The following is a 25,962-nucleotide window of genomic DNA, read 5'->3' as shown; positions in this document are numbered from 1 at the left end:
GCATTGGAACTGCCAGAGAAACTTACCTTCAAGACAAAATATATACACACGTACTATATTTCACCTAATGAATACACGCCCTAGGAAAAAATACAAAGACCTTGTGCACAGCTATAGAAACAGCCTGTTTTATTTGTCTGACTTAGGTACTCAGAAAATATTTCTATGTATCAGTCAGCCATGTCAGAAAGGTTGTTTAGCTTGAGCCTTCATTGACGTAGCATTACCACCACCCACAGGACAGTCCGCTGTTGCTGCAGCTACTAATCCTGATGGACAGATGAACTTCATTTGCTTTAAAGCACACTTTGCTCCTCAACATAAGTTAAACTGATGCAATAGTCAAGATTACTGAAAAAAACTGCGAAGAAAACTGTATGCAATGAAGTAATATATTATTTAGTTTAAAATTGCCAATGTGCCTTGTATTATGAAATACTAGATTCTACTATGATATAGAATCATAGAACATCTCAAGTTGGAAGGGACCCATAAGGATCACTGAGTCCAACTCCCTGCTCCTTGCAGAATTACCTAAAATGAAACCATATGACTAAGACCATCGTCTAGATGCTCCTTGAACTCTGACAGGCTTGATGCTGTGACCACTTCCCTGGGGAGTCTGTTCCAGTGACCAGCCACCCTCTCAATGAAGAACCTTTTCCTAACGTCCTGCCTAAACGTCCCCTGATGCAGCTCTATTCCATTTCCTCAAGTCCTATGGCTGGTCACTCGAGAGAGGAGATCAACACCTCCCTCTCTGCTGCCCCCCGTGAAGAAGTTAAAATAATTGATAAGACCTCAAAGCACTTCGTAGTCATAAAAGACATAGGACATTTACTCACTTGTGAAATGAAATGGAGCAGCCATCTGGAAGACTATATACTGCGGCAATTTAGGTCAGAACACAAAACACACTATCAGGGGAAAAAATTCTGGAAGGAAATGCTGGAAGGCAGGAAACAATCAGCCAAGTTGTCCAGACTCTAATTAGCAGTCTTGTTCATTGATGATTAGATGGGTGAGACAAAAAAAGGAAGTTTTTACTGAAAAGAAAATCAACAACATCAACACCACCGGATGCTAGTGATTTGCATTAGATCGATTTAAAACTCACAGTAAAGGGTCCAACTTACTACATTACCCCCACCGTTTCCTTCATCACTTCTTTGTTTTTAAGGTCTGCCCCACCAAATGTTTTAGCTGGCCATATCCTCAACCTTAACTTATGAATTTAAAAGATCATAAACACAGTGACATAGCTGAGTTGCTGGGTTTTGGGTTTTTTTGTAGTAGTAGTAGTTTTGGTACACAAAGAAAAACATTTACCTTCTGGGAAGTATAACAGAAGGAAGCCAAGGAGAAACTCTTCCCAAAAATGCTACTTTGTTTTGACAGTAAGAAAAACACCTCTTCTGAAAGGTTTTGCTTTAGCTTTTAGTTGCTCAAAACTCACTTTATCTTACCAGTGGTTGATCACCAAACCACGAAGAATAATGGCAGCATTTGGAAAGCCTAATTGCTTAACCTCAGGAAAAAGAAAGTGATGAAAGGAAGCTAAATAAGTGATGATAGAAACAGGATTGACCACATCACACAGTCCCATCACCACAACTGGGTGTCTGATTGACAGTTAAAGGAAAGTTGCCAAAGGCTGAATAAAGTTCTCTATCTTATGCATTGAAAAATTAGGATCAAGGAAGTTACACACTGCTGAAGATCTACATGGAATTTTGTATGGCTGGATTTATTTTTTTTAGAACAGTAAGCATTATCTTACTGTTAAGGGTAAAGGGCCTCTTCCTTTGCTTTGTTGGGCTGTACTTAGCAATCCCAGCTTCTTAAGTAGCTTGTCACTATTTTTCAACAGTGTACTAAGGTAAAAAAAAGGTAAATTAAGTTACTAAATAGAAGAGATCGTAATTTCATTATGCCTTCCAAACAGCTTGGTTTAATATTACTGCCTCTGTTGCACGTTGCATCTGAGCTAAAAGACCAGTTAACGTACTTTCAATGAGTTGCTCTTGTTTGGATGCGCAGCTGGCAAACTCCAGCACTCAGTTACCTCTCCTGCTTGTGAGCTTCTCCTCCCAGAACCTCTCATCATTTTGTTACACTGTTCCTCGCTGTTCTGAACCATTTATATGACAAGGTAACATATGCCAATGAAAATATTAACAGACCCTGAAAATTTAACTGGTCTGCTGTATGTGAGTCAAGAAGTCCCACAGTGACTTTAAGAGATGGGGAGGGTGGACTTCATTTCCTGAAGCTAGGAAACTTTGATTTTTAAAAACAAAGTGTGTGTTCATATCAGCACTGGAGGGGGCAAGGGATGAAGCCTAGAAAGTCTATGGGAAACTAGCTTGCCCCAGATTTTAGGAGCAGGAGCCTAGTAGTGTCTGAATCAAGAGGCGTGGAAGTCAAAGACTAGAAGCAGATCTCAACTCTGCACTGCTTGCCTTCTTTCCTCGGCGTTAGGAATTATCCGCATGAGTATCTAAAGGCCTTGAAACTCAGGTCCAAACTTCTCTGAGGTAAAATGTGTCAATTGTCAAACACAACAACCCCCCACATTTGGCCATACAATGTGTAATTATAGATTAATACAATTTTTGTTTGAAAGTTATTACGTTCTTGTATTAATCTCTCTGATTCAGTCTAGCAGAAGACCAAGAAATATAATCAAAACCACACACAATAAATCTGAATGAAATGTTATTTCTCAGCTATCACTAGGGAACACACCTTTACAGAAATAATTTTCCTCATGATAGAGTGAAATGATGCAGCATCGACTGTCAGTGAATTTAGAGAAAGGTACATAATAAATACACCAACAGAAAGAAAAATCTAACTAAGGATGAGAAGCACATGTCTCAAATGCATGCTCTAAGCACTATCAAACGAATCTATTTCAGGGAAAACAGATTTTTTTTTTCCCTTCAATCCCTTGATTGAATAAAACCAGAATAAACTAGGCTACTCTCCAGTCATGAGGCAGTAGCCCAATTACACACAAACAAGGGTGAAATCAAGTGCTGTTTTCTCCGTATTTTCAAAATAATTCAAAGAAAAGAAAAAGGCTCTTTAAACAACTGGCTAAAATCAAGGGATTAACAGGAGAGATGAACAGAATTGTCATCATTGTAGTGCATCAAGTGCATATAAAATTAAGCAAACCAAAGGTTTGTTTCAGACAGGGCCAGATACAACATACTAAAACCAAGATACACTAAAAACTTCAGTTAAACATCTATAGAACCTCATGTTTTCTCTAATCTATAATTCCAGTTTTGTAGATGTAATCCACTATAACTACTCACTCCACTATTGTATTAATGTGCAGCTCCCCAACTATTTAAACTCTCTACTTAGTAGGAAGCAAGTTTTGTGACGAAAATAATGAATACACTACCATAATTTCATAACAGATGTAAAATTAAAAATCAGGCTTCAGAGGTTAAATAGAAAATTAATTATATGTCAAATTCTATAATTATTTTTGAAAGCTGATGGCAACTGAACTAGAAAAGAAACCTTTAACCTTAAACCTTGCAACCTTTATTTTTTATTGAAGTTAAGAGTATTAGAAATACAAGCTCGAGGTGAACTGTCAAATAAAGCTGTAAGATAATGATATGGGTGTTCCTTTGTTAAGAAAAACACCAGTGCTTTAAGGACCTTAATAAAAGCATTCAGTAGTTCAATAAATAAGTTCGTCCTGTTGTATTTTTCCTTCTGCTTTTGTTAATTGAGCAAACTGATGCAATGCCAAAAATGACATTTATAAAATGGCTGATTAGGCCTCAATGTGGATTCTTTCTCCCTGCAACATGCTGGGTTAGTTGAATTTGGCCCTAACAGCGTGGGAAGAAGTCCCAAAGGTGTTGTTCTTTTTACCTTTAACTCCAGTGCACGAGCCAACCACCCTGTGAACAGATCACACACAGCCAGTCACTCTCTGCTCAAGAGACCTGCACCATTTGGCTGAAAAAAGTATTTTCTAAACAGCAATAAAATCTTCCTTATGAATGGCATTTTATTGAGGTTTCAGAGAGTATTTTTGTGATCTAAGATCACACATGTATTTTTTAACTGCAGTCCCACTAGCCAGAAAAGAAAACAAATCAAAATACAGCAGTTGTTTTCTTTCATATGGGTATGCAATCTTCTCATTCCTTCTAGAATAATACTTGAAACAACCAATGATTAAATGAAAAATAGAATGTAAAAATCAGCCATTGAAACAAAACCAAAAATAAAATATGATGTAAGGAGAACGAAATTTTTCAAGTAAAGCATTTAAGAAGTGTGCTAGAGTAGCTTATGTTTGCCCTAAGCATATACTGAACAAACTATTGGAAAAGTCCTCTTCTAAAAATTTGCAGAAATTTGGGATAACAGATGAATATTATCCTGACATTTTGAAATAGCGTACGTTAAAGAATCAAGATACGCCTCATGCTTTCAAGCTGACAGCTACTGAAAATCCAGTCTTTAGCAAGTTGCAAGGTCGAAAAAGAAAGCACAGTGAATGTACCAACTCAGTGGAAGAGGATTTCTGATATAAAAGAAAACCATGCAGGAGAACATTCAGAGTCTTGCTCTAAGAATTTGATGGGAGGACCCTAAAGTGATGCTAGCACGACCATTCTGAAAAAATGCAGACCAGTCCATTTCAGGGCTAAAAGCCTGATTATTTTGTGTTGCTGAGATGCCCAAATAAAAATCTTACATAATTTAGCTTATTTGTTTAAAAAAAATTGTTTTTAAGAATAATCTTCCAAACAGGTTGTCTCTATAGATGTGAATGGAAAAGTGTTTACTCTGGTAGCTATAGAGAAGCTGTACCAAATCTGATCCAAAGTTGGTCATTCTGAGAGACTATACTGGAAAAAGTATGCAAAAGGATGACGTTGATTGAAAAGCAATGTTATCATGCTCATCAAACTGTACTTTGCTACAGCATCTTCATTATCATGAGAATCCGAGATGGGAAGTATACAGCTTTATTTTGGTATCCTCTGGGTGAGACCAATTTCTGGTATGGAATACAGACCACAGTGTCTCTCAGAATGGCATGTTTGGCATATTTCTTTTGGGTGCCTAGCAAATAGATTTATTAAGAGGTATCTCCTCTTATGAAATACGTTCTGTAGCACTGGCTTTGACAGCTCACATGAGGCTAATAAGAAAAGTGCCTACTGAGATGCTTTGTTACAGACTTTTGACTGCCTGGAAAATGGGGGACAGCAGCATTATTTGTAATAAATATACCACATACAGGGCTGAACAGCCTATCTAAATAGTGCAGCTTAGTTCCTCCTTCTCTGATATAGCTGTAACACTGTCTTAGTCTGTCAGCTGTAGGACTCCAGAATACAGCTAGGAATACTTTGCACATGAACATCACTGGGCTTCCAGAAAACTCAGTGAGTGTTGCAAGCAACATTTGCGAGTATCTCTTCATCGGAGGTTTCTGTAATAGCCTTGGTAATGTGCATGGACAAGGTTACTGGCTTATGCATTTGAGGAGGGTTTTCTACCATTTTGCAGTAAGTGGATCTGCTACAGAACTAGTAAGTATGTCCATAAATGTTTGGAATATTTTTTTTTATATATTCTGAAGGAGCACAGAAAAAAAAAAAATCCAGTGACAAGATGCCCCATGTTTCAGACATCTGAAATATACTCTCACTGATACCCTCAGTGATCACAAAGTTAGCTAATGAAATTATCTCTACTTTGGAGTATCTACTGAGGAAGAAAATAATCTAGACAATTATACTACTCCAGTGAACTACTTTTTATTGGGTGACTTTGAGACAAATGAGGCAAAAAAAAGATTTTAACTCAGCTGATCCCCTTACCAGGGCAACTGCCTTGATGTAGCCTGTCACTGAAATTAATCAGTGACAGTGAATTAATCTTCCAAGTAATTGGGGAAGACTCATAATCATTATGAAAGATCAACAGACTTTGCCATCAAGAATAATATTCCTAACAGGAATCTCACATATTTTCTACAAATTATCTGTCTTTTTATGTGAAGACATTGCAGGCTGAGAGATCTAAGCAGTGTTGAAAATCTAGTAAGAAATTACTGAGGCTATGGACAAATCAGGATACAGAAAGACAAGAGGAGAGTTCCAGTCCCTTTCTAATTTGAAATAAAATTTCTCTACCTATAATTCAAAAAGCATTCTCCACTATTCCCAGATGCAGAAGAAAATGCACTCCTTCCTCTTTGGAATTTTCAAGAAATCAACTGAAATTCCTTATAAGGTTTTGGTGGGGTTTTTTTTGTTACAGAATCACAGAATCACAGAATGGTGGGGGTTGGAAGGGACCTCTGTAGATCATCTGGTCCAACACCCCTGCCAAGGCAGGATCACCTAGGGCAGGTTGCACACGAACGCGTCCAGTCGGGTTTTGAAAGTCTCCAGAGAAGAAGACCCCACAATCTCTCTGGGCAGCCTGCTCCAGTGCTCCATCACCCTCACAGTAAAGAAGTTTTTTGTCATGTTGAGGTGGAACTTCTTTTGCTGCAGTTTGTGCCCATTGCCCCTTGTCCTATCACTGGGCACTACTGAAAAGAGACTGGCTCCATCCTCCTGACAGCCAACCTTCAGATATTTATAGACATTTATAAGGTCCCCTCTCAGCCTTCTCTTCTCCAGAATAAACAGCCCCAGGTCTCTTAGCCTTTCCTCATATGAGAGATGTTCCAGTCCCTTAATCATCTTCACAGCCCTTTGTTGGACACTCTCCAGAAGTTCCCTGTCTCTCTTGAACTGGGGAGCCCAGAACTGGACACAGTACTCCAGCGCAGAGTAGAGGGGGAGGATAACCTCTCTTGACCTGCTGGTCACACTCTTCTTAATGCACTCCAGGATACCATTGGCCCTCTTGGCCGCCAAGGCACATTGCTGTCCCATGGATAACTTGTTGTCTACCAGGACTCCAAGGTCCTTCTCCACGGAGCTGCTTTCCAGCAGGTCAACCCCTAACCTGTACTGGTGCATGGGGTTGTTCCTCCCCAGGTGCAGAACTCTGCACTTGTCCTTGTTAAATTTCATGAGACTGCCCTCCGCCCAACTCTCCAGTCTGTCCAGATCCCGTTGAATGGCAGCACAGTCTCCTGGTGTATCAGCCACTCCACCCAGTTTTGTATCACCAGCAAACTTGCTGAGGGTACATTCCAACCCTTCATCTAGGTCATTGATGCAGATCTTGAACAAAACCGGACCCAGTACTGATCCCTGGGGAACACCGCTAGCTACAGGCCTCCAACTGGACTCTGCACCGCTGTTGTTGATTGCTTTCTGCTGTGCAGACAGGTGTAAGGAAGAATGTAGCAATGTACAGACCCTTAAGCTAATCTAAAAAACTAAAAAGCCATGTTGCTTTAATCAAATTCAGTATTTCTTGGCTCAAGATTAGATTTTCCTTGCAGATACTTGCAAACTAGTAAGATGTATTTCTGTCCATTTAAAAAAAAAAAAGATAAAAAGATAAGAATGGATCTGGAGAAGGTTACATCTGTAACAGAAAAGTACTAGCAGTTCATATGTGCTCCTGAAACTGTTTCACTCCCTCTGAAGGAGAGAAGACAACCAAGCTGATCTGCAAGAATGTACCCTGATGCACTCCTTCCATAGTAAACTGGAGCTTTCCTCAGAGCTGGCCTTCCAAGCCTTCACAAGCAACCTGTTCTTCCTGAATCTTCAGAGCTATAACATCTTTAAAAATAAAATCTTTTAAATTCTTCTTTCACAAGGAAGGAAATGAACACAGAGCCACATGCACTAGCAAAACACCCAACTTAGGAATAAAGCCTTAAGCTTTGGAGAACTATGCACAAGACACGCAACTGAGACCAGCAAGTGGCATGAATTGCTGTAGTTGTATAGGTTATGCAGCACTGATGCTCAAGGCTCCTTCTGGACCTCCCAAAACAAGGGCACAAGAACATTAAGAAACCTTGAGTGGTGGTGCTAAGTTTCAGTTTTAGAAGCACTGAGGAAGCCTTGGGTTCTGATCAGGGTGCACAAGGAGACTGAGGGATGGCAGCAGTCTGGTTTGGATGGGATCTGAACTGCAGCTACTATAAGGCAAAATTTTTTTGCCTCAGCAGGTGATTGTTCTGAGGAGAATAAATTTAAACTTGACAGTGAGAATGGTACTGAGTCTGGGGATCTGCTGTTTCTTATAGACAGAAAAGAAGTAATTTTTAGGAAAATTTAATGCATTCAACAAGAATGTGATGTACCTGTAGAATTAAGGGTGGGAAATTTAACCAAAACAGACAATGCTATCAGAAGCCTCACAACATAATTTAGGAAAAAAATTAGAATAAGTTGGGAATAGCATGTACTCACCCCTGCTATTTAACAGTAACCAACACAATAATACTTTAAAATGATCTTCCAAATGTTTGGCTTTTGTTCACACTACAAGGTTTTTGCCCAAGTTACAATAACGTTTGAAGGTGTAAGCATTTAAAAATACAAAGCAGACTCCTTCAGCTACCTTTCAGCTGTCATTTGTTCATGTGATCCAAGCACACTCAAAAAGAACATGGAAATAAGCAGTCAAAGGAAACAAACTGTCAAAAACTGTGTGCCATGCCCCAATCTCTTGGAGCAGAGACATCTGCATATGCCACATTAAAATGTGCAATCTGTGCTGAAAGCAAGAGATATGAGAAAGGGAAGAAGGCACGTCATAAACTAAGAAGTAAAAAACAACAGTTATTTGCATCTCACTGATAGTCTTTAAATAATGCCATTACATGATCTGTACAAAAACTATGCCTATTACTTATGATGTAGTGAACAGTCCCTTTGACTGGGAGATATGATCATGAAACATTTCCTTTAATAAGAAATTACATAAAACATTGCAGTTATTACATCAGTGTTACACTCCAAATGTACTAGAAAAATCCATTTTTTTCAAATTTCAAGTCAGTGGCCACTTTTTCAGTATAAAGTGTCATTTTGCAGTAGCCCAATAAATTTTTCACTAGTAACTTCATTTAATGCTCTCTCCCAGGTTTTTTCATACAGGATGGCCTGAAAGTAAAAAAGAAGAAAAAGATTTTCTGTGCAAGGTGCAAGGGAACAGGAAGCAATCAAGCAATGCTGAAAGAAAAGACACCTTATGTTGATTAATGGGGTATCAATCCTTTAAAATATGTTGACATGTCAAATACTAAAAACAGGTTTGCTCTTACATCCCTTATATATGTTGCTATCAGGAGTTAATAGTAAAAAAAAAATATTTTATTTCTAAACTGTTTGTTCAGGTCTCTGTGTGACATTGCTAATATATTCTGCTGGTATTACCTATTTAAAGTGAAAAATGACATGCTGAAAAGTGAACTGAATGTGTTTATCTATCCAGTTGTTTGTTATAAGTTAACAAGATTAATGCTGCTATTTATTTGGTACAATTACCTGAAGAATTCAGGCACATCCAGCAAAATCAGTAATCCTACCAGCTGAAAATTCCAAAGTTAAACATAATACACTTTTTTTTTCTTAAATATTGCTGACTAAAGGAACTAAGTGAGCATATAATGCAGATTATTACAGAGTAAGGCAGGCCTAGAGAAAGACCCAGACAACACTGAAGACAATATTGATGAAAGAGAAAATGGATGACAGGAGTGGCCCCCAAAATAATGTATTTTCAAAGATACAGCATCCCCACTGAAGCCTGCATGGCTAAGATTCTTCACCCTTACAGATACTTGTAGGGTAAAGTTGCATTGTGTCACCTCTATTTTAGTTCCCAGCATGTGGGACTTCATCAAACATAGCATGAACAACTCAAGATATTAAAAACACAAGGGGAAGTTTGCAGACAATCTGAGTTTTGCTGGCATTCAGAATGGAAACAATCTGGTCAGTGCTATTAGTGCCAGTGGGACTGATAAAGCTAAAAGTTGGACTGATGCTGAAAGCAAAGGAAGACAACATATGCTTTTCAGAGCTACCATCTGCTGAGCTACAGCAAATCCATGGCTTTGAGAAGTCACAAGTTTGCATGCTAGGAGGGAGCTGAGCAACACAGGAGAGTAGGACCCAGCTGGAAAGCAGCCTCAGTTTTCTGTTGGGTTGGCACCTTTGGCGATCTTCTGTCAAGGCTGGCACTGAGCACGCCATCCTGGCAACTGCCAGTTGTTGACAACTGTAATTTCTAGGACCAAACGAGGCTCTTCTGGTCTATCTACAGAGAGTATTTTGCAACTCAAGTTTCTAATCCTTTCTCACTCTTGTTTTTTAAGAAAGGAGATAGGTTACTTGTAATGATCAAGTTCACTCCAGAATGCTTGCAAGAAGGGTGCTGGAACTGAATCACTCCAACCCCACTGTCACCTCAAAACTATCATCATGCTTGATCCCAATTTCTATCAAATCTGTTCAGTATTGTAAACAGATACATAATAAAGTTTGATGTAAAAACACTTTACATCGAACTGAGTATGTCGGGTCACTGAAGGGATAGGTGGCTCTTTACCCCTTAGAGTTAGAAGTTAATAAGTCAGTCATGAACAGAAAGTGACAACTGGCAATATTTTGTTCCCCAAGGAAGTGAAAAAACATTTATTTTAATTAAGAAGAATGGCCTATCTCCTGGGTAAGAATGAAATGAAGTAAGTTTCTGAAAGCAGGATTAAATCTGTCTGAATTACCTGGGGTACTTCAAGCAGACTGGCTAGAAAATCTGACATATTCCAGCATGAAAGGGGCCCTCTGTTGTTTGCAAATGAAGAATGTGTTATGCAGAAGGAGGAAATACTTGACTACACCACCCTGTCAGGACAATGAAATGGAAGACAGCCATAGAAGAGAAAAGCAAAAGGGTAAAAAAGAGCAATATCTGTAACAGCCTAGTTGGGATTTTATGGATAAGCAATTTTATTTTCATTTTACAGTAATGTGATTAAGAGTAATTTCAAATTAATTGAGTGACAGCAATAGAAGTGTGCATTGAATCTATAAACTGTATGACTGTAATAAGTATCTATGCTTATCTAGCAGGTTTTTCATCCAAAAAATGAGAAATTATTTGTAAAGAAGATGCACAGGCCATTTAGGAAAGCTGGTTTCACAGGAATCAGCATAAAAAATAGTAGCTAGTGACCAGCAGTAAATAAGAAATGCTCTCAACTGATGATGAAAATACTGAAAGGCACATCTGAACCACAAGGGTTCCGATGCCCTCATGGGAGGCAGCGAAGTCACCTTGTGTGCAGGTCAAAAACAGAACTTGATCTTCACAAGTAACACGCGAACAAAAGGTAACATTTCAGTTTAGTCTGCACCTGTGACTAAATACGCAAGGAGTAACTTCCTAGCCAGCTGAAAATCTCACTGCAGAAAAATGTTGTCTCAACAAGGCAGCTGAGAAGATGCAGAGTCAACTATGCTCCATTTTATTTGCCCACAACCTGATGAAGAGAAAGGATATGACAGAAAGGGATGTGAATACTGCAAATGGAAAATGGTTCTTTCAACGTGAATGACAAGGCATAACAGCATACCTGGTAACTACAGATGCCGACTAGTAAAACCCCACGCTGTCAGGTCTAAGATCACTGTCCAGTCAAAGCTCTCAATCAGCAAAAGAAGCTTACAGAGAACATATAAAAAACATGGGAAACTGAGATAATTTCCAATTTTATCTTCTCTGATTCTATTAACAGCAATAAGGTTTGAGAGTATCTGTGTTTAGGGATGGGGAAGAAGGGGACAGAAGTAGCAGGAGCTATAGTAGAAATCTTGAAAGAAAAATGTCTGCATAAATTATTATTTATGAAAGGACAACCCTAATACCACACTGACACATACACAACTATGCATTATCCCAGAAAGCAGCAATCCTTGGAGACTTTTAAAAATTTTTTAAAAATTGATAATACAAGTAGAAATTTGCAATAAATAAAAGTGCAGTGGATTCCCCCCACACTTTTTCTTACTTCTTTCTTTTCTTACAGCTGTAGTGCTATGAAATAACAAGACAATTATTGTTTATCCTGTTTTTCAAGGTCAACATTATACAGAAAATTGTTACCAAAAACACACAAAAATTGTAGAGTTTGTCCTAGAATACAGGTTAATTTACCATAGTAAGTTAGAATCATGGAGTAATTTTGGTTGGAGGGATCTCTGAAGGTCACCTGGTTCAATCCCCTGCTCAAAACAAGGCCAAATTAGAGCAGGTTGCTCATAGCTTTTTCAGATGAGTCTTGAATATCTCCAGTGATGAAGACTCCTCAGCTTCTCTGGGTACCTGTTTCAGTATCTGACTCCATCACTGTGAATTTTTTCTGTCAACTATCTCATTGGAACTTAGATTGGAACGTGCTGCAATTTGTGTCTGTTGCCTCTCAACCCGCTACTGAACGCCTCCAAGAAAAGTCGGAGGCTCTGTCTTCTCTGGACCTTCCCATTAGATAGCTGAAAGACCACAGTGAGATCTCCCATGAGGCTCCTCTTCCTAGGCTTGAACACACCCTGTTCTCTCTGCCTCTCCTGGTATGTCATGTCCTGTAGCTTGCTTGCCTGCTGGACTCACTCCATTATCCCAATGTTTTTCTTGCACCTGGAAGCCCCAAACTAGACACAGTATTCCAGATGCACCCTCACAAGTGCCAAATAGGAGGAAACAACCACTTGTGTTGACCTGTTAGCTGTGCTTCTGCTAATACAGCCCAGTATGCATTTGGCTTTCTTCACAGTAGTGTGACACTGTTGACTCAAGTTCAACTTGTCTTCAGCCAGCCCTTGGTCCTTCTCTATGAACCAGCCTTCTGAAAAAGCTGGCCCTCAGCTGGTACAGATGGGGGGATTATTCAACCCCAGGTGCAGAGCTTTGCACTTGCCCTTATTGAACTTCATGAGGTTTCTGCCAGTTCATTTCTCCAGCCTGTCAAAGTGACCCTAAATAGGAGCACAGCCCTCCAGCATATACTAGCCACAACCACTCCCCTCTGTTTGCTATCATCCATGAAATTTTTGAAGGTGTACTGTGTCTCATCATTCACATCATTAAAAAAGGCATTAAACAGTGCTGATTCCCCTCTGAGCCAGTCCTCTCATCACTGAAGGCAATCAGGTTGGTCAGGCATGATTTGCCTTTGTAAGTCCATACTGGCTGTTCCCTATCATGTCCTTGTGATGGACAGGTGCTTGAAGATGGCTTTCAGGAGGACCTGCTCCAAAAAACTCTCAGCACATGAAGTTATACTGACTGGTCTGCAATACCCTGGATCCTCCTTCTCATCATTCTTGGAGATGGGTGTGATGTTTGCCAGTCATGAGGAACTTTCCCTGACAGCCAGGAGCTTTTGAAGATAGAAAGCGTCCTTGCTATGACATCAGCTGGCTCCCTCAGCAACCTTGTATGTATCTGATCTGATTCCATCAACCTGCGTATTTTTAATCTGTTTAAATGGTCTGTAACTTGGTCTTCCACTTTTGTGGGTAATGCTTCGCTCCCACAGACTGTGCCACTATGCTCTGGGATCTGAAAGGAGCCCTTATCAGTAAAAAAGGAGGAAAAGCAGCTGCTGAGCTCCTCATCCTTTTTGGTGACCTTTTAAAATGGTCTCCTGCCCAGCTGAGTTCTCTGTAACTATCATATCATTGCCGAGTCCAGGGTTGGTTAAAGCTTTTGGTACTGTCAGCTATGGAAACATTTGCACCAAGACTATTTTACCATAGACACATTAATTCACTATATATCTATCTATATGCTTACCTGGATTTTAGAGTTTTAATAGAAATAAAAAGCTAGACATTTAGGGGGATAAACTTTTGCACAGAAGTTAGCCATCAAAGAAGAAAAATAACCTTTAGATTTTATTCATTTGACTAAATGTGATGTGACACAATGTTTAATGTTGCTTGAAGTCTGAACGACAATTCCAGTTTAATCTTCTGATGATGACATGCTAGGTAATTTGTTAACTTTGGGATATATGAACATAAAGACACGTTTTAAAATGTCTTCTAAAAATAATATTGTATTTTGATGTTTCAAATAGTATAGTAAAAAGCCATCTTTTTTGTTATATCTGAAAAAAGCAAATTGTGAAGGATTCCTCTAATCTCTCCAAGCATTTTATTCAGAGTGCTTCAAAATTCACAGCATACTGTTGACATAGAAACATCCTCCCTAGTGCCATATCCAGTCATGTGTCTTTCCAATGCTACCTCAGTTTGAATCCCCACAGGAAAGTTGCTGGCTTTGTGAACACACGTACTAAAACAGAGCAATAACACAAAAAGAAAAACAACTCATCAGTGTTTCATATAATTAAATTAATTTCAGCAGGTAATAGGAAAGAAATCAGATAATGCAAGACTGCAGAAAAGTGACAATGATGTACAGCTGTGAATAATTTTGCTTTGTTAAGATGCAGTGAAATGAGGGAAGAAAAGAGGACCTTTGATAGAAAAGCTACAGATTCCACTTCAAACAGAGTAAGAAAGCTCTGATAACCACTATAGTTAAAGCAAATTCAAAAGACTATGCCAATGACCTGTTTTAAGGAAAACCACAGTTCTATTTTGTGCCCTACTCATCACCACCCAACCTTCTGATGCCTTCATTTCTTCTTTTCCCCACTATCATCTCTAAGATGCCTTACTTCTCACTCACAAGGAACAGACAACTCTTATAAGCAGAGTACTTTTCAACATAAAGAATTCCATAGCCGCTTTTGCTCTAAAAAGAATTAAAGGAAACCCATATTAAATAGAAAGCAACTATTAGAGGTTGCTATTTTTTAGAGATGACCAAGGAAATTTAAATGGAAACTTCTTTGAACACAATGCATCTGGCTTTGCTGAGCTAAAACTAACCATTGCTGACCTGACATGCTTGAAATCTTTATCATTTCCTGATGTGGTTTGATGACAAGTATGGTGGCAGAATGAAGACCTGAGTCTTCTGAAGGTATGAAACTATGGGGCCAGCCACACTTCCAGTGAAATTTCTCCTCACTGCCCAGGCACTGTCTCAGTGCTCAGATACACAGCTTCTTGGATATATAGTATATGATGCAGCGTATAAAGGCATTTCCATCACAGTGAAAAACCCACAGGTACCACAGACTATACGCCTGTAAGTAAGTACACCGCTTTTTGTTTTTTAACAATTACTGAATAGTACGCTGAGATTCCCGTATTTGCTTAACTTCTATGCACTATTATATATACTTTTTTTATAGAAGGATGATATGCTTTAAACATTTCTTTGGTGGTTAGACATGTTCTGTTTAACATAATTTAGGACTCTGGAAAAAGGACTGAAATAATTCTCTCAGATTTAGTAATTTTTTTTTACTTTGATTTTATAAGGCTACACTGACATTTAATTTTACATGGACACTCATAGCAGACTTTTATCTGGATTTATGCCACCAGCCTGCACTCATCTAATCACCAAGCCACTTACTTTGCTGTGTGGAAATAAGGTTTACACTATTTTTTTGTTACTTCCTATTGCATCAAATTCTCTTTGGTATAGCATAAAGTCCAGAAAACTTCCTCCTCTTAAGATCAGGATGACTTGCTTCAACAGATGATAGACAGTACAATTAACCATGCGATGTAATCTATTAGAAAATCTGACAGTAGAAAGCAGGACACTAGAAGACAAGCCTCCTGTGGGAGGCCTCCTGTCCTACTGTTCCAGCTATTTTTCCATTCCAGTGCTGTGCTACAAAGATAAATTGCTGATAAATAGCATGTTCAACATTATTCATTAGGCAAAATGCAAAAAAAAATTTTTGAAGAAGTTAAGCTGTCTGTTACCCCATTCAAAGCTAGAAATCCTGCTTTTGCTTTATCAATGTAGCTCATTCCTTCCTTGAAAAGTATGCAGTTGCTCACTATAGCACCTGATTTTGTCAGTCATCTTATTTTTTTCCATCTCAACTTTTGTGACGTGCATACATAAGAACCATTTAGAAGAATTGTAGCATATGACTTCATGGTATTTTTCTATTTTTTTCATTGCTGCAGGTAATGACACGAGAATGGTGTTATTTGGCTTGTTAGTCAAACTCAGCATTGGATAGTTCTTTATGTAAAGACGTCATCAACAGAGATGCTTACCAAAAACTCCCTACGGAAAGCTGCTTTAATCCCTGTGCTTTCCAAGACTATTTTATTTACTATGACTCAGTATGACATCCACTTTAGGCCCTTAGACTTCTGAGCAGTAAGTACCTGTCATAACAGCAACAGTGATGCGGATTACACCATTATGTTCTGATTCACTGAGTTTATCAACAGGAGAGAGATGATGAAAGCTCAACAGATGGATCGGAAAATTCAGAGGTTTTGCACTGATTACAGGTAGCAAAGCTGTTCTTGATGAGTACAGATATAATTCAGAGTATTTCTTCCTGTTTCTAGAAGACAGATACACCTAATGAATTTCTTCACATACTCAGTTCTTTTCCAGGAAGACACATTTGCTTTGATGTCTAAAAAAAATAACTGCTTTACACCATTAAGAGAAAAATAAAGTTATGGCTCCCATAGTAGCTTCCAATGTAGAATGTAACTTCACAGAACAGCTCTTTCTTTGTATGTTGCAGTTAACGGTAAGTAACTGAAATGCATAGGGAAGACAACGAGTGGTACTGCAACTCCTGTAATTTTCCTGCTTGTTCTTAAGAGAATCTTTTCATTGTGTTTCTGGCCAGCAGGGATTTTGTAGTTCCAACAGCAGACATTTCACCTATTCCCTTACACTCTTTATTTATTTTAACAAATGTATGAAAACCTCAGCAACTAGCCATCATAGCAATCAATTTTAAAAAATGGAAATAAAATAAAAAAAAAAATCAATAAAACCACTAAGAAACTATGAGGACAGAATGGACAATCTATTTAATGTCTTATCAGAAAACTCTTCAAAGATCCTAACCCTTGGTCACTTCAAACCTCAGTCATAACTTCTCTAGCTGAATTTTATAATATGCCCTAAATGAGAGAAATAGAAGTTACGGTTACATTGATTGGGGAAACAGAAATTATGCCAGGTGTCAGAAAGAACACACCTGAACCGCACCCTAAAAATGGTTCCCCCTTCTTGTTCATCACAAATTCCAGCACAGGTGCAGGTATTGATAAAAACTTATATCCATAAGGACTGAAGCAGAAATATCTTTGGCAGATGGATTCCGTAACATTTAGGACTTCAGCAGTCAGACAAAGCACATCAATCTCCACTCACAGTGGCAACTGGCAAATACAGACAACCCAACAGAAGTCCTGTTCATGCAAGAAAAGACACCGTGTGTATTTCAGAGGAGAATGCTCACAGGGCAGAAAAGATTCCTGGCCGTTCTGTTCTTTGGCATCTGAAAAAAGAGGGTCATTCAGGGATAGCCTCCTCTCCCCAACAATTACAAGTACGACACATTGAATACGGAAGGTATTGATGGACAACATGATTAACTTCCAATCTTTTTCCAGTTTGTGGGAGGAAGGAAAATAAGCAGCCAAGGCCACAAGGGCAACGCCTGTGCCAAACCAAGGTCAGAATGCCGACACAATTTAAAGGCGTCAGCAGCATCGCAGAATCATGGGATTCCACTCACCACGACATTTTTCACAGTGTTAATCAGGAATAGAAAAGCCGGATGTTGGTCGATAACTCAGAACTTTGGTCATTAAGTAGTGGCTTTCTGGGCAAAGACACTGCCTGAAACAATTATAATCATTCCTTCGTCAGGGGTCACGGATGCTTTCCACCAAATAGACTTTATCAACAAAGGCTAGAATTCAAAATGGTTTCAGAGACTTTTAAAGGCAATTGGGGGTCATTAGATCATGTACTCCGACTTGTATTACGTAGACCATAGACGTTTACTCCTAGCTACTCTACTGAAATTCCCAAATCTATGTTTAGCTACTGCCTTTAAAATATAAAGAAAAATGAGCCATGGCTCAACAACTTCAAAACACATTGTTTCTTGGTAAGATTTTTTCAGTAGTTTATCACTTTGTGCCTTCAACAAATCTATGCTCTTGCTAATTTACTTATCTTTAATCCTCAGCCCTTGGTTCCTTCTGACAGCACAATACACTCAAACTGCACAAAACTAGTTTTGCAACATCACTACAAGGTTCCAAACACAGATGCAATGACAAAAATCCAACAGTCAATGTATGGATGACTAGTATTTTAAAGGAACTAGTTTTGCACTCAACAGCATGTATTAGAGAATATGGCTAATGTTCAATCTTTTTACTTCTTGAAGTAACAGATAAAACCAATAATATTTAAACTGTCTTGCTTCAGCTTCCTGTTCCTGTAGGTTTTTTCCCTTAAAAGGCTCATTGGTAAGTCTTCCCCCTTCTTCCCATTGCACAACAACAGTGATTTACAGTGGTTTAATATAAATTCTTTCCTTCAAGTACAAGTTTATTCTAAATGTGCACCCTATCCAACCCATCCTCCTACACAGAGTTAACCAAATCTCTGATCTTTTATTTTGTAGATCATGTAATTTGATGTGCAATCTTCTGTGAGATCTCAATTTTAGCTGAATAGACAACACTCTTATAAATAACCTTATTAAAAGTGAATACTGACCTTGAGGTGAGGCTGAAGGAAACAGCAAATCCAGGAAGGAGATGCGAAAGAAAAAGAGTTAGAGTTTGTGAAAACAGTGTCCAGAGATAAGGCAGTTCAAGAATACAGGACAAAACAAGCAGATCTAAATCAGGTAATGACACAGACACACAATCCTTCACAAACACAAAGAGCTGCATGTTTTACAGACATCTAATTAAAAAAAAAAAGACCAAAAGGACATTTATATTAGATTACACCATTTCACTTAGAGGCAAGTTTCTGTAGTGAAAATAGACTCTAACACATAACAGTTCTTGGGAAAGGAGAATAAACCAACTGTAGAAAACTCCGGATTTACATTACATCACCAGCAAGTATCGTCCTTCCAGAATTCGAACAAATGTTTTGAAAATATGGAGTTTGACTATTGAGATGAACCTTAATGTGTTCCTATATGCCACCTTCTAGGGGCTTATTTTCTTTCCATGAGCAAGGCATATTTTTTTTTCCATTTTTCCTGCAGATGACCCAAGCTTGTCGAAAGGGAATAGAAGGGAGAAAAACCCCAACCATGGAGTAAAGTCTTCCAAGACCTGAAGACTTTGTCAAAGCTAAAAGTTCATCCTTCTTAATTTTGACATTGAAATCATCCTTCCAAGGACAAATAAAAAAAGCATCTGCCTCTTCTTCCTGCAGTTTTGCTGTCTTAATTCTCCCATATAAGGTGCAATCTAAAACAATAATGACCAAACAGGCATATCTTTGACAGTTCTCTCCAACATTGTTCAACAGCAGGATTGACCAAGACAAAATGCTGGAGTTCCCTGTGTAACATAAGGTCCCATAGGTTCATTATTGCTATTTTTTCAAATATCTCCAATATCTTTTCAGAGGCATCTACTGTCAATTTCACTGATAACAGCATTGTAAGTCAATAAGGAGCCATAAACACAGATCTTTTTAATCTGATTTCTGATTTTAAACTTTATTCTTTTTCAGTCAATAGAAGAGAGGAAAAGCAAAGTCCTGCTGTCCAAAGTGCCAATTTGGCTTCTACAACATATGTTGTACTTCTCCCATGGCAAAATTTCACTCAAAAAAGGCAGGCTATAGTCTGGAGGAAAATATTTCTATAGGATAGGCTAACTGCTATATGCTTTGTTACTCTTGGTATATGGAACCATGTAAATTGAATTTGAAGTCCTTATTTCTGTCATAATTTTTACAAACAACAATGTAGGATTTTGAATTTGTACAAGCAGCAGTTTCAGAGCAAGATACAGCTGAGAAATGTACTGTTGGTCTGTAACAGACAAACTAGTGTAAAGCTACTTTTCTTTGGCTTTTAAGCTAACAATTATCAGATCAGGTTCTTCAAGGACAGCTGGTGTAAGGGCTGTGTTATTTGGGGATTTCAGGAAAGGTGACACTTGCAAAATGCCAAATACCACATCTCAGTGTTTGATCTTGAAGTAAGTTATAATGTTCCAAAAGCCTCAGTTAATTCATATAGAAAAGCGTGTAACTAACAATTCTAACTGAAATCCAAACTACGCTCTCTAAGCTGGGCTGCAGAACTATGACGGGTCAAACAAATTTAACAAAAGGGAACAAAAAAAGTGAAAATCAACACTTGATTAGATATTGGAATAAATAACGTAGGGGGGAAAAAAGCTTGTATTTTTTATGACTGTTACTGAATCCGGATTATGAAAGTTTAAGACGTCTCATTTTGTGCTTCAGGGACCCTTCATAGTTCCTGGTTCTGTTGTAATAATATTGTGATATTGTTTCTTCAATTTAACAGCGAACAAAAGTACAGGCTAGAATTCAGGATAGCCCTGTAGGATATGAATAAACCATACTGTTCTTTCAACTTCTATTAAAGCTAGCGTCTTTTGCTGGCACAAGACGAAGGCAAAACAGTACCTGAAATGCCATGCTGAGGTCGCTTGCAATTTTTTGTACGCTACAGAAGTATTAATTAGCCAGCTGCATAGGATTTGAATGGAGAATAATTATTGCTGCATCTTCATTTTCTGATGGACTAAATTCTTTCTTCCAAAAAAAAATACATTTTGTATAATTGCTAGCCCCTTTTTCCATGTTTTTTTACAGGGGTTCAAAATATTTTTTAAAAAACGTGCATTTTTAGAATAACTCTAATATTTATCCAAACAAAGAAGAGGAATATGCCTGAAAGCACATAGAAATTAGAAGAAATCTGGAACTGTGCTATCGCTGAAACTAAAAACAAGGCAGACACCTAAAATTGCCAGCTATTAGGAAGTCAATGGAGGTCTGCTACAGACTGGAAGTGAAGCCTCAGTGCACGGGGATACATCAGTGAAATTGAGCAGAGGAGCGCAGCAAGCATCTGCCCCAGGAAGCAGCCCCAAGCAAGCAGGATCAGATACATACCAAGACATGCTCATTCCAGAGCAAAATAATAGTTTTTAGTTTGTACTATTTCCCTTCGAGCAAGAACACACACTTGCAGCATTCCTTACAAGATCCAGCAGCAGCACTTCTGCCCAGCCCCATTAACTGTGTACTCCGACGCAACAGTCACACCGGGAGACAGCGCAATTGTAACACCAAATGGTAGTCTTGGAGAGATCCATTTTCTTTTAAAATGCCATCTCATTAGTTTTACAGATATAGCTGACTTAAATCTGATCGCTGGGTGCAGACCAAAAAAGTTGGTGAGATGTGAACGCTTTAGTATTTTAATTAAGAAATATATAGTTATATATTTTAAAAACTGTTGATTATTCCAGCTATAATTTTTTCCACATGCTCGTATGTTTTAGGGAGTGGAATGAGTCTGCTACACTGGTGTCAGATGTACTTAGGGAGAAGTTTATATAATGATTTGTAGTCAACCTTTGAATTCCACTTGTTTCCCGTAAGTGATTGTGTATATTTACTACTTCATGGTTCCTTCAAAGTCGTCTGGCAGGGAATAATACGCACTTGATCTTCCTGGTGTCAGTCAAAGCAGAAAGGCTATACCTGCTTACCACTTTTGACACCTTTTCTTGGTAAAAAGAATGATGGCTGGTCTTCTCCTTTCTTTTTAGTTGATATTTAGAGGGATGGGGGAGAGGTGTCGAGACAGTGAGAGGGAAGGTTTGCGTGTGCACATGCATGCACAGATCTAAGAGCACGAACATGATCACAGATGGCCATGGAGCACTAATGTTGGAATTCACTGGCTTACTGGCAATTACTGAATTTGACTTTTCTTTTTACTGTACTCCAAGAAAATGTAAGGATCTGCCACTTCTATTTTTCTGTATCAGTTGTATAAAAGGGTTTTTTTGGTGGTAACTGAAATGAAGCTACAAGACAGCTTTTGAAGAGGTGTAGTCAAGGCAGTTAACAAAGAAACCCTGATATGCGGACTAGGCTCATTATTTACGTAATTTTCTTTCTCCTCTGATTTTATAATTACTTTAATTATATCATAGCTTTTACACTCTACCAATCTAGCAGTTGGAATGGGAGATATTTGCTAAATAAAACCCATCACTGCTACAATGCAGGTAGAGTATAAATCATCAGATGACAACTCCTATAATCATTACAGATAATAGACTTCGGCATCAGAGGGAGTGCTTGATAACCACCCTGACTTAATGATAAAAACAAACAGGACTTTAATGCTACAGGAAATTTGGCAGGAAAAGAAGCCTTCAAAAAAGTTCACAATCAGTGCTTCTCAATACTCGTAAGTATCTCTCCAGTGTAAAGTCCTTCTTGAAGGATCCAAGATCAGATCTTTCGTCTTGTAATAGCAGATCAACCAATGCTTTCAGCCCATTGCTGAATTTAACAAAAGAGACAGTTTGTGCTCAGTTCCATAGAGATTAATCACTCTGTTTAATAGTGTCAGTCCTGCCTGCTTGAACCTGGAAATAATACCAGGGCAAGTACCCAGGCTTAGGTGGTTCAATGATGGGATAACACAGCAAGTTCATTCAGCCAAAGCCTGCACCAGCCCTGACCTCTCACCATGTCAAAGGCTGCACTAATTGGGGTTCTTTGACTTTGTTTTTTAAAACAGCTGTTTCTGCAATACCACAAAGTTTCAGTTTCTCCCAAAACACAGGAAAAGGGAGAGAATGGGAAATAAAAGGCAGCTAAATGAAGAACAAATGGAAAAAGAATATCCCATTATATGAAAAAGGTGAGGATGGATTGAGGAGTCACCGTAAAATCACTATGATGGCTTTTCTATCTGGTGCTCTCTACAGATGGATTTGCAATTATTGGCAGTCTCTCTCTCTCTCTTTTCTTTTCTTAGATGTAGCTTTCAAAAGCGATTAGTGAGTTTGAGTGTTGATCTTAAGGCACTTTAACAAAGGTTGACTGTCAGAAAGCAGACAGTTGTCTGAAAATCAACATACTTTCAAATGTCTGAAGCTAAATACTTGTGAGTAAGGGTGCCTGCATCTTATATTCTTATTTGTTTAGAGCAGTTATGTTGATATTAAATGCATTCTTTTTTTCTCTGTGCAACTTGATGAGGGACTTCAGGCCTAATGTTCATTTTGCATAAAGCAAGACTGAGAAGAAAGGAATTACTTCTTCATTTCCTAGCTTGGAAATGATGAGTATCTTAATATTCAATAGATCTGAGTGCTCAGAGGTGGAGCTGGACTAACTATAGGCCTGACCGCTTCTTTCCATTACAAAAACCTTGTTCTCAGTTGCTTGCCAAATATTAACAAATTGTGCTGAAATTTTCCATGACAAGTGTCAGCCTCACCCTGGATTTTTGGGGACAATTTCAGCTGCGTCCTTCACACACCAAAGGCAGCATTCTTGTGGAAAAAATGTCTTCATATGGTTAAAGACTGTATCACTTTACTGTGATACACAGGCTCACATAAGAGGTAAATTAAAATTACATGACAATCTTCATTTTGGAAAGTCCTAAGTTTTGAGTGATTAACCTTAGAATTTTAATATTCACTGAAGCTAGGGATTTTTGGGGGAAGTGGATGAGAAACACAACAACAAATTCTGCCTTGTAATAATACCATGTAACCATGAGATAAATAGATTCAATTTGCTTTTATGGTTTATAGTACCAAAACAGATTAAAGTGTTTTAAAGTAGTATTTAATTATTTCAGTTTTTCCTATGCCTTATTCAGAGTTCAACTGATTTTTGGAGGACTTCAATGAGTTACAATAATACACAATTATAGTCATACCATCTCTCAAGGTTAACTTTAATGGTGATGATTATGACTTTATAAACACCTTTTTCTCTCTAATTTGACAACATTCTTTTTACTTTAAATTACTTATATGCCCTGATGTGGTTCTTGTTTAGGAATTCTCTAAAAAAATTATTGAAAAATTCACAGAAACAACCAACTTGAAAACCAAAAAGAATTCTTACAAGATACGAGTAGTGGTTTGAAAACATGTGTTTCAACTTCCAATTGTTGACTTAAGCTTAGGGCATAATTTACTAATATAGTTTCCTTTACACTATTCTAAGAAACCATAGAGCTGATGGAACGTGCAGCTAATTTCTCTCTCCACCTATCCTTCATAAAGCACTACACAAACATATCGCTGTCTTAAAGACATACAGAGTAAGATACTTGCTTCTACTGTCCACATCTTCAGTACTCCTTTGAGATCACTCTATGTTTTTTCATCTTTTGCTTTTATTTACTGTTGAAAAGAAGTATTTAGGATGAGGAGTATACCTTTTGGCTGCCACACATCAAAAGTTTGAAGGTCTTTTCTTGAACAGGGCATCCTTAAATTCTTTTTAGAAAAACTCCCTAAAATCTCTCTCTTAAAAGAGCCATCATATCCTGCTGTCCTTAATGGAACTGCTGGTACTCCAAAGCTGGGCACTGTATTCCTTTGTTCACAAATCAAAGTCAAGTTTCCTTCAGGAAAAAAAAGGTAGTGCCCCATGTCCTTGCAAGGACTACCTATCATATCTATAGTGAGCATGCCAAATTAAAATCAATTTCAAGACTGGAACTGGAACTAGGACTTCCATATAGCACCACTCACTGCTTACTTGTGAAGCAACATGTACATATCTATTTACGGCCACCTCTCAAGCATAGAGTCAGTTCTTAGTTGCAGAATATATGCACACAAATACCTCTGTGTGTAAACTATCCATCTTGTAGCCTGTGATGGCCATGTTCCAGATGATTAGCATTATTTTTCTTTCTTTTCTCTTCCTTTTTTTCCTTTTTCTTATTACAGGATAATACAATAAAACTCAAGAATAAGGCAATACTGACCTCTATCAATGACACATTTTAGAACGCTTGAGTTTTAGCTGGTTCAGGCAGAATTGATAGCAGAGATTAGAACCAAAGGTAAAACACAGCAAGAGAATTAGAATAAAAAGCAACAGCATCTGTCGAGCTTAAATCAGGGAGAATAGCAGCAAAGCTCCTTTGGACTGTGGTCATAACCACTGTGACGTGAGTTGAACGCAGAGACTGTTCGAGCTTGTACTTGACATAACTAGTTCCTGTTTGACCTAAGGAAAAAAGCATAATTGCAGCAGACCCAAACAGCAGCAGCAGCAGCAGCAGGGCAGCCAGCAGTGACATTCCACCCCGTAGGAAACAGAAGCCTTATAGAGCACTCACTTTCCCAGGAAGTCCCACACAAACCCCCCTACGTGTTGCGGTGCAGGGACCGACACCTGGTAGGGAGGGTGCAATTTGCGGGAGGCGTGCTTTCTGAGAAAAGGCATAGTCAAAAAAACCCCCGCACGTACAAAACAAAACAACTCGTGGAACCAGGACGTGACAGTATAAATGGAAAGAAAAAGCGAGGAAGGAAACAAAAAACACAAAATGAAAAGTTACAGAGAGACAGGAGATTGTGGAATGGCAATACAAATAGCAAACAGTTAGTTATAAAGAAAGTGAGTAACCAGACAGCTACAAAACCCTCTACACCACCACAATCCGGGGACAGAAACAAAACTTATCGGGCTCTTCACCCAGAGAAGAAATATGAACTTATGGCCCACCTCCCCATAAGAAAAAGCAAAATCCTGCCCACAGAGAATATAAATGAACGAGGTTTTGCTTTCAATCTCATGTTGACTCTAGAGGACTTTTCAAACTTTTGCATAGCATGCACCATATTTAAGACACTGTTCTTGGATATCTTTCCTCCCATTCACAGCTGAAAAACAATGTCCCCCACCCAGTAGTCGCAACAGTTACCGAAGAGTGGAAGCATTTCTTTCTTTAATTTGAAGTGAAGGCAGCTTTGGCATCATTGAAAAGGCTTAAGAGAACAGTTTTCTGCTTTTCATTTCATCTGCCTCTCCTCCTAT

General features: G+C 38.4%; 1 protein-coding gene across 1 annotated transcript in view; it reads right to left on the bottom strand.

Annotated features, from left to right (window-relative positions):
• ERC1 (ELKS/RAB6-interacting/CAST family member 1) overlaps positions 1-25,962 on the bottom strand; it is a gene marked incomplete at both ends in the record, with an annotated part of 99,878 nt that overhangs the window by 4,755 nt on the left and 69,161 nt on the right. The window contains one exon of the mRNA XM_010291652.1: positions 18,634-18,645. Coding sequence (XP_010289954.1) covers positions 18,634-18,645 — 12 coding nt within the window. The remainder of the gene's footprint in view (positions 1-18,633; positions 18,646-25,962) is intronic.

Source organism: Phaethon lepturus, unplaced genomic scaffold (assembly GCF_000687285.1).
Source record: "Phaethon lepturus isolate BGI_N335 unplaced genomic scaffold, ASM68728v1 scaffold3857, whole genome shotgun sequence".
In the NCBI taxonomy this organism is placed as follows: Eukaryota; Metazoa; Chordata; class Aves; order Phaethontiformes; family Phaethontidae; genus Phaethon; species Phaethon lepturus.
This window is presented reverse-complemented; position numbering and strand designations above follow the sequence as displayed.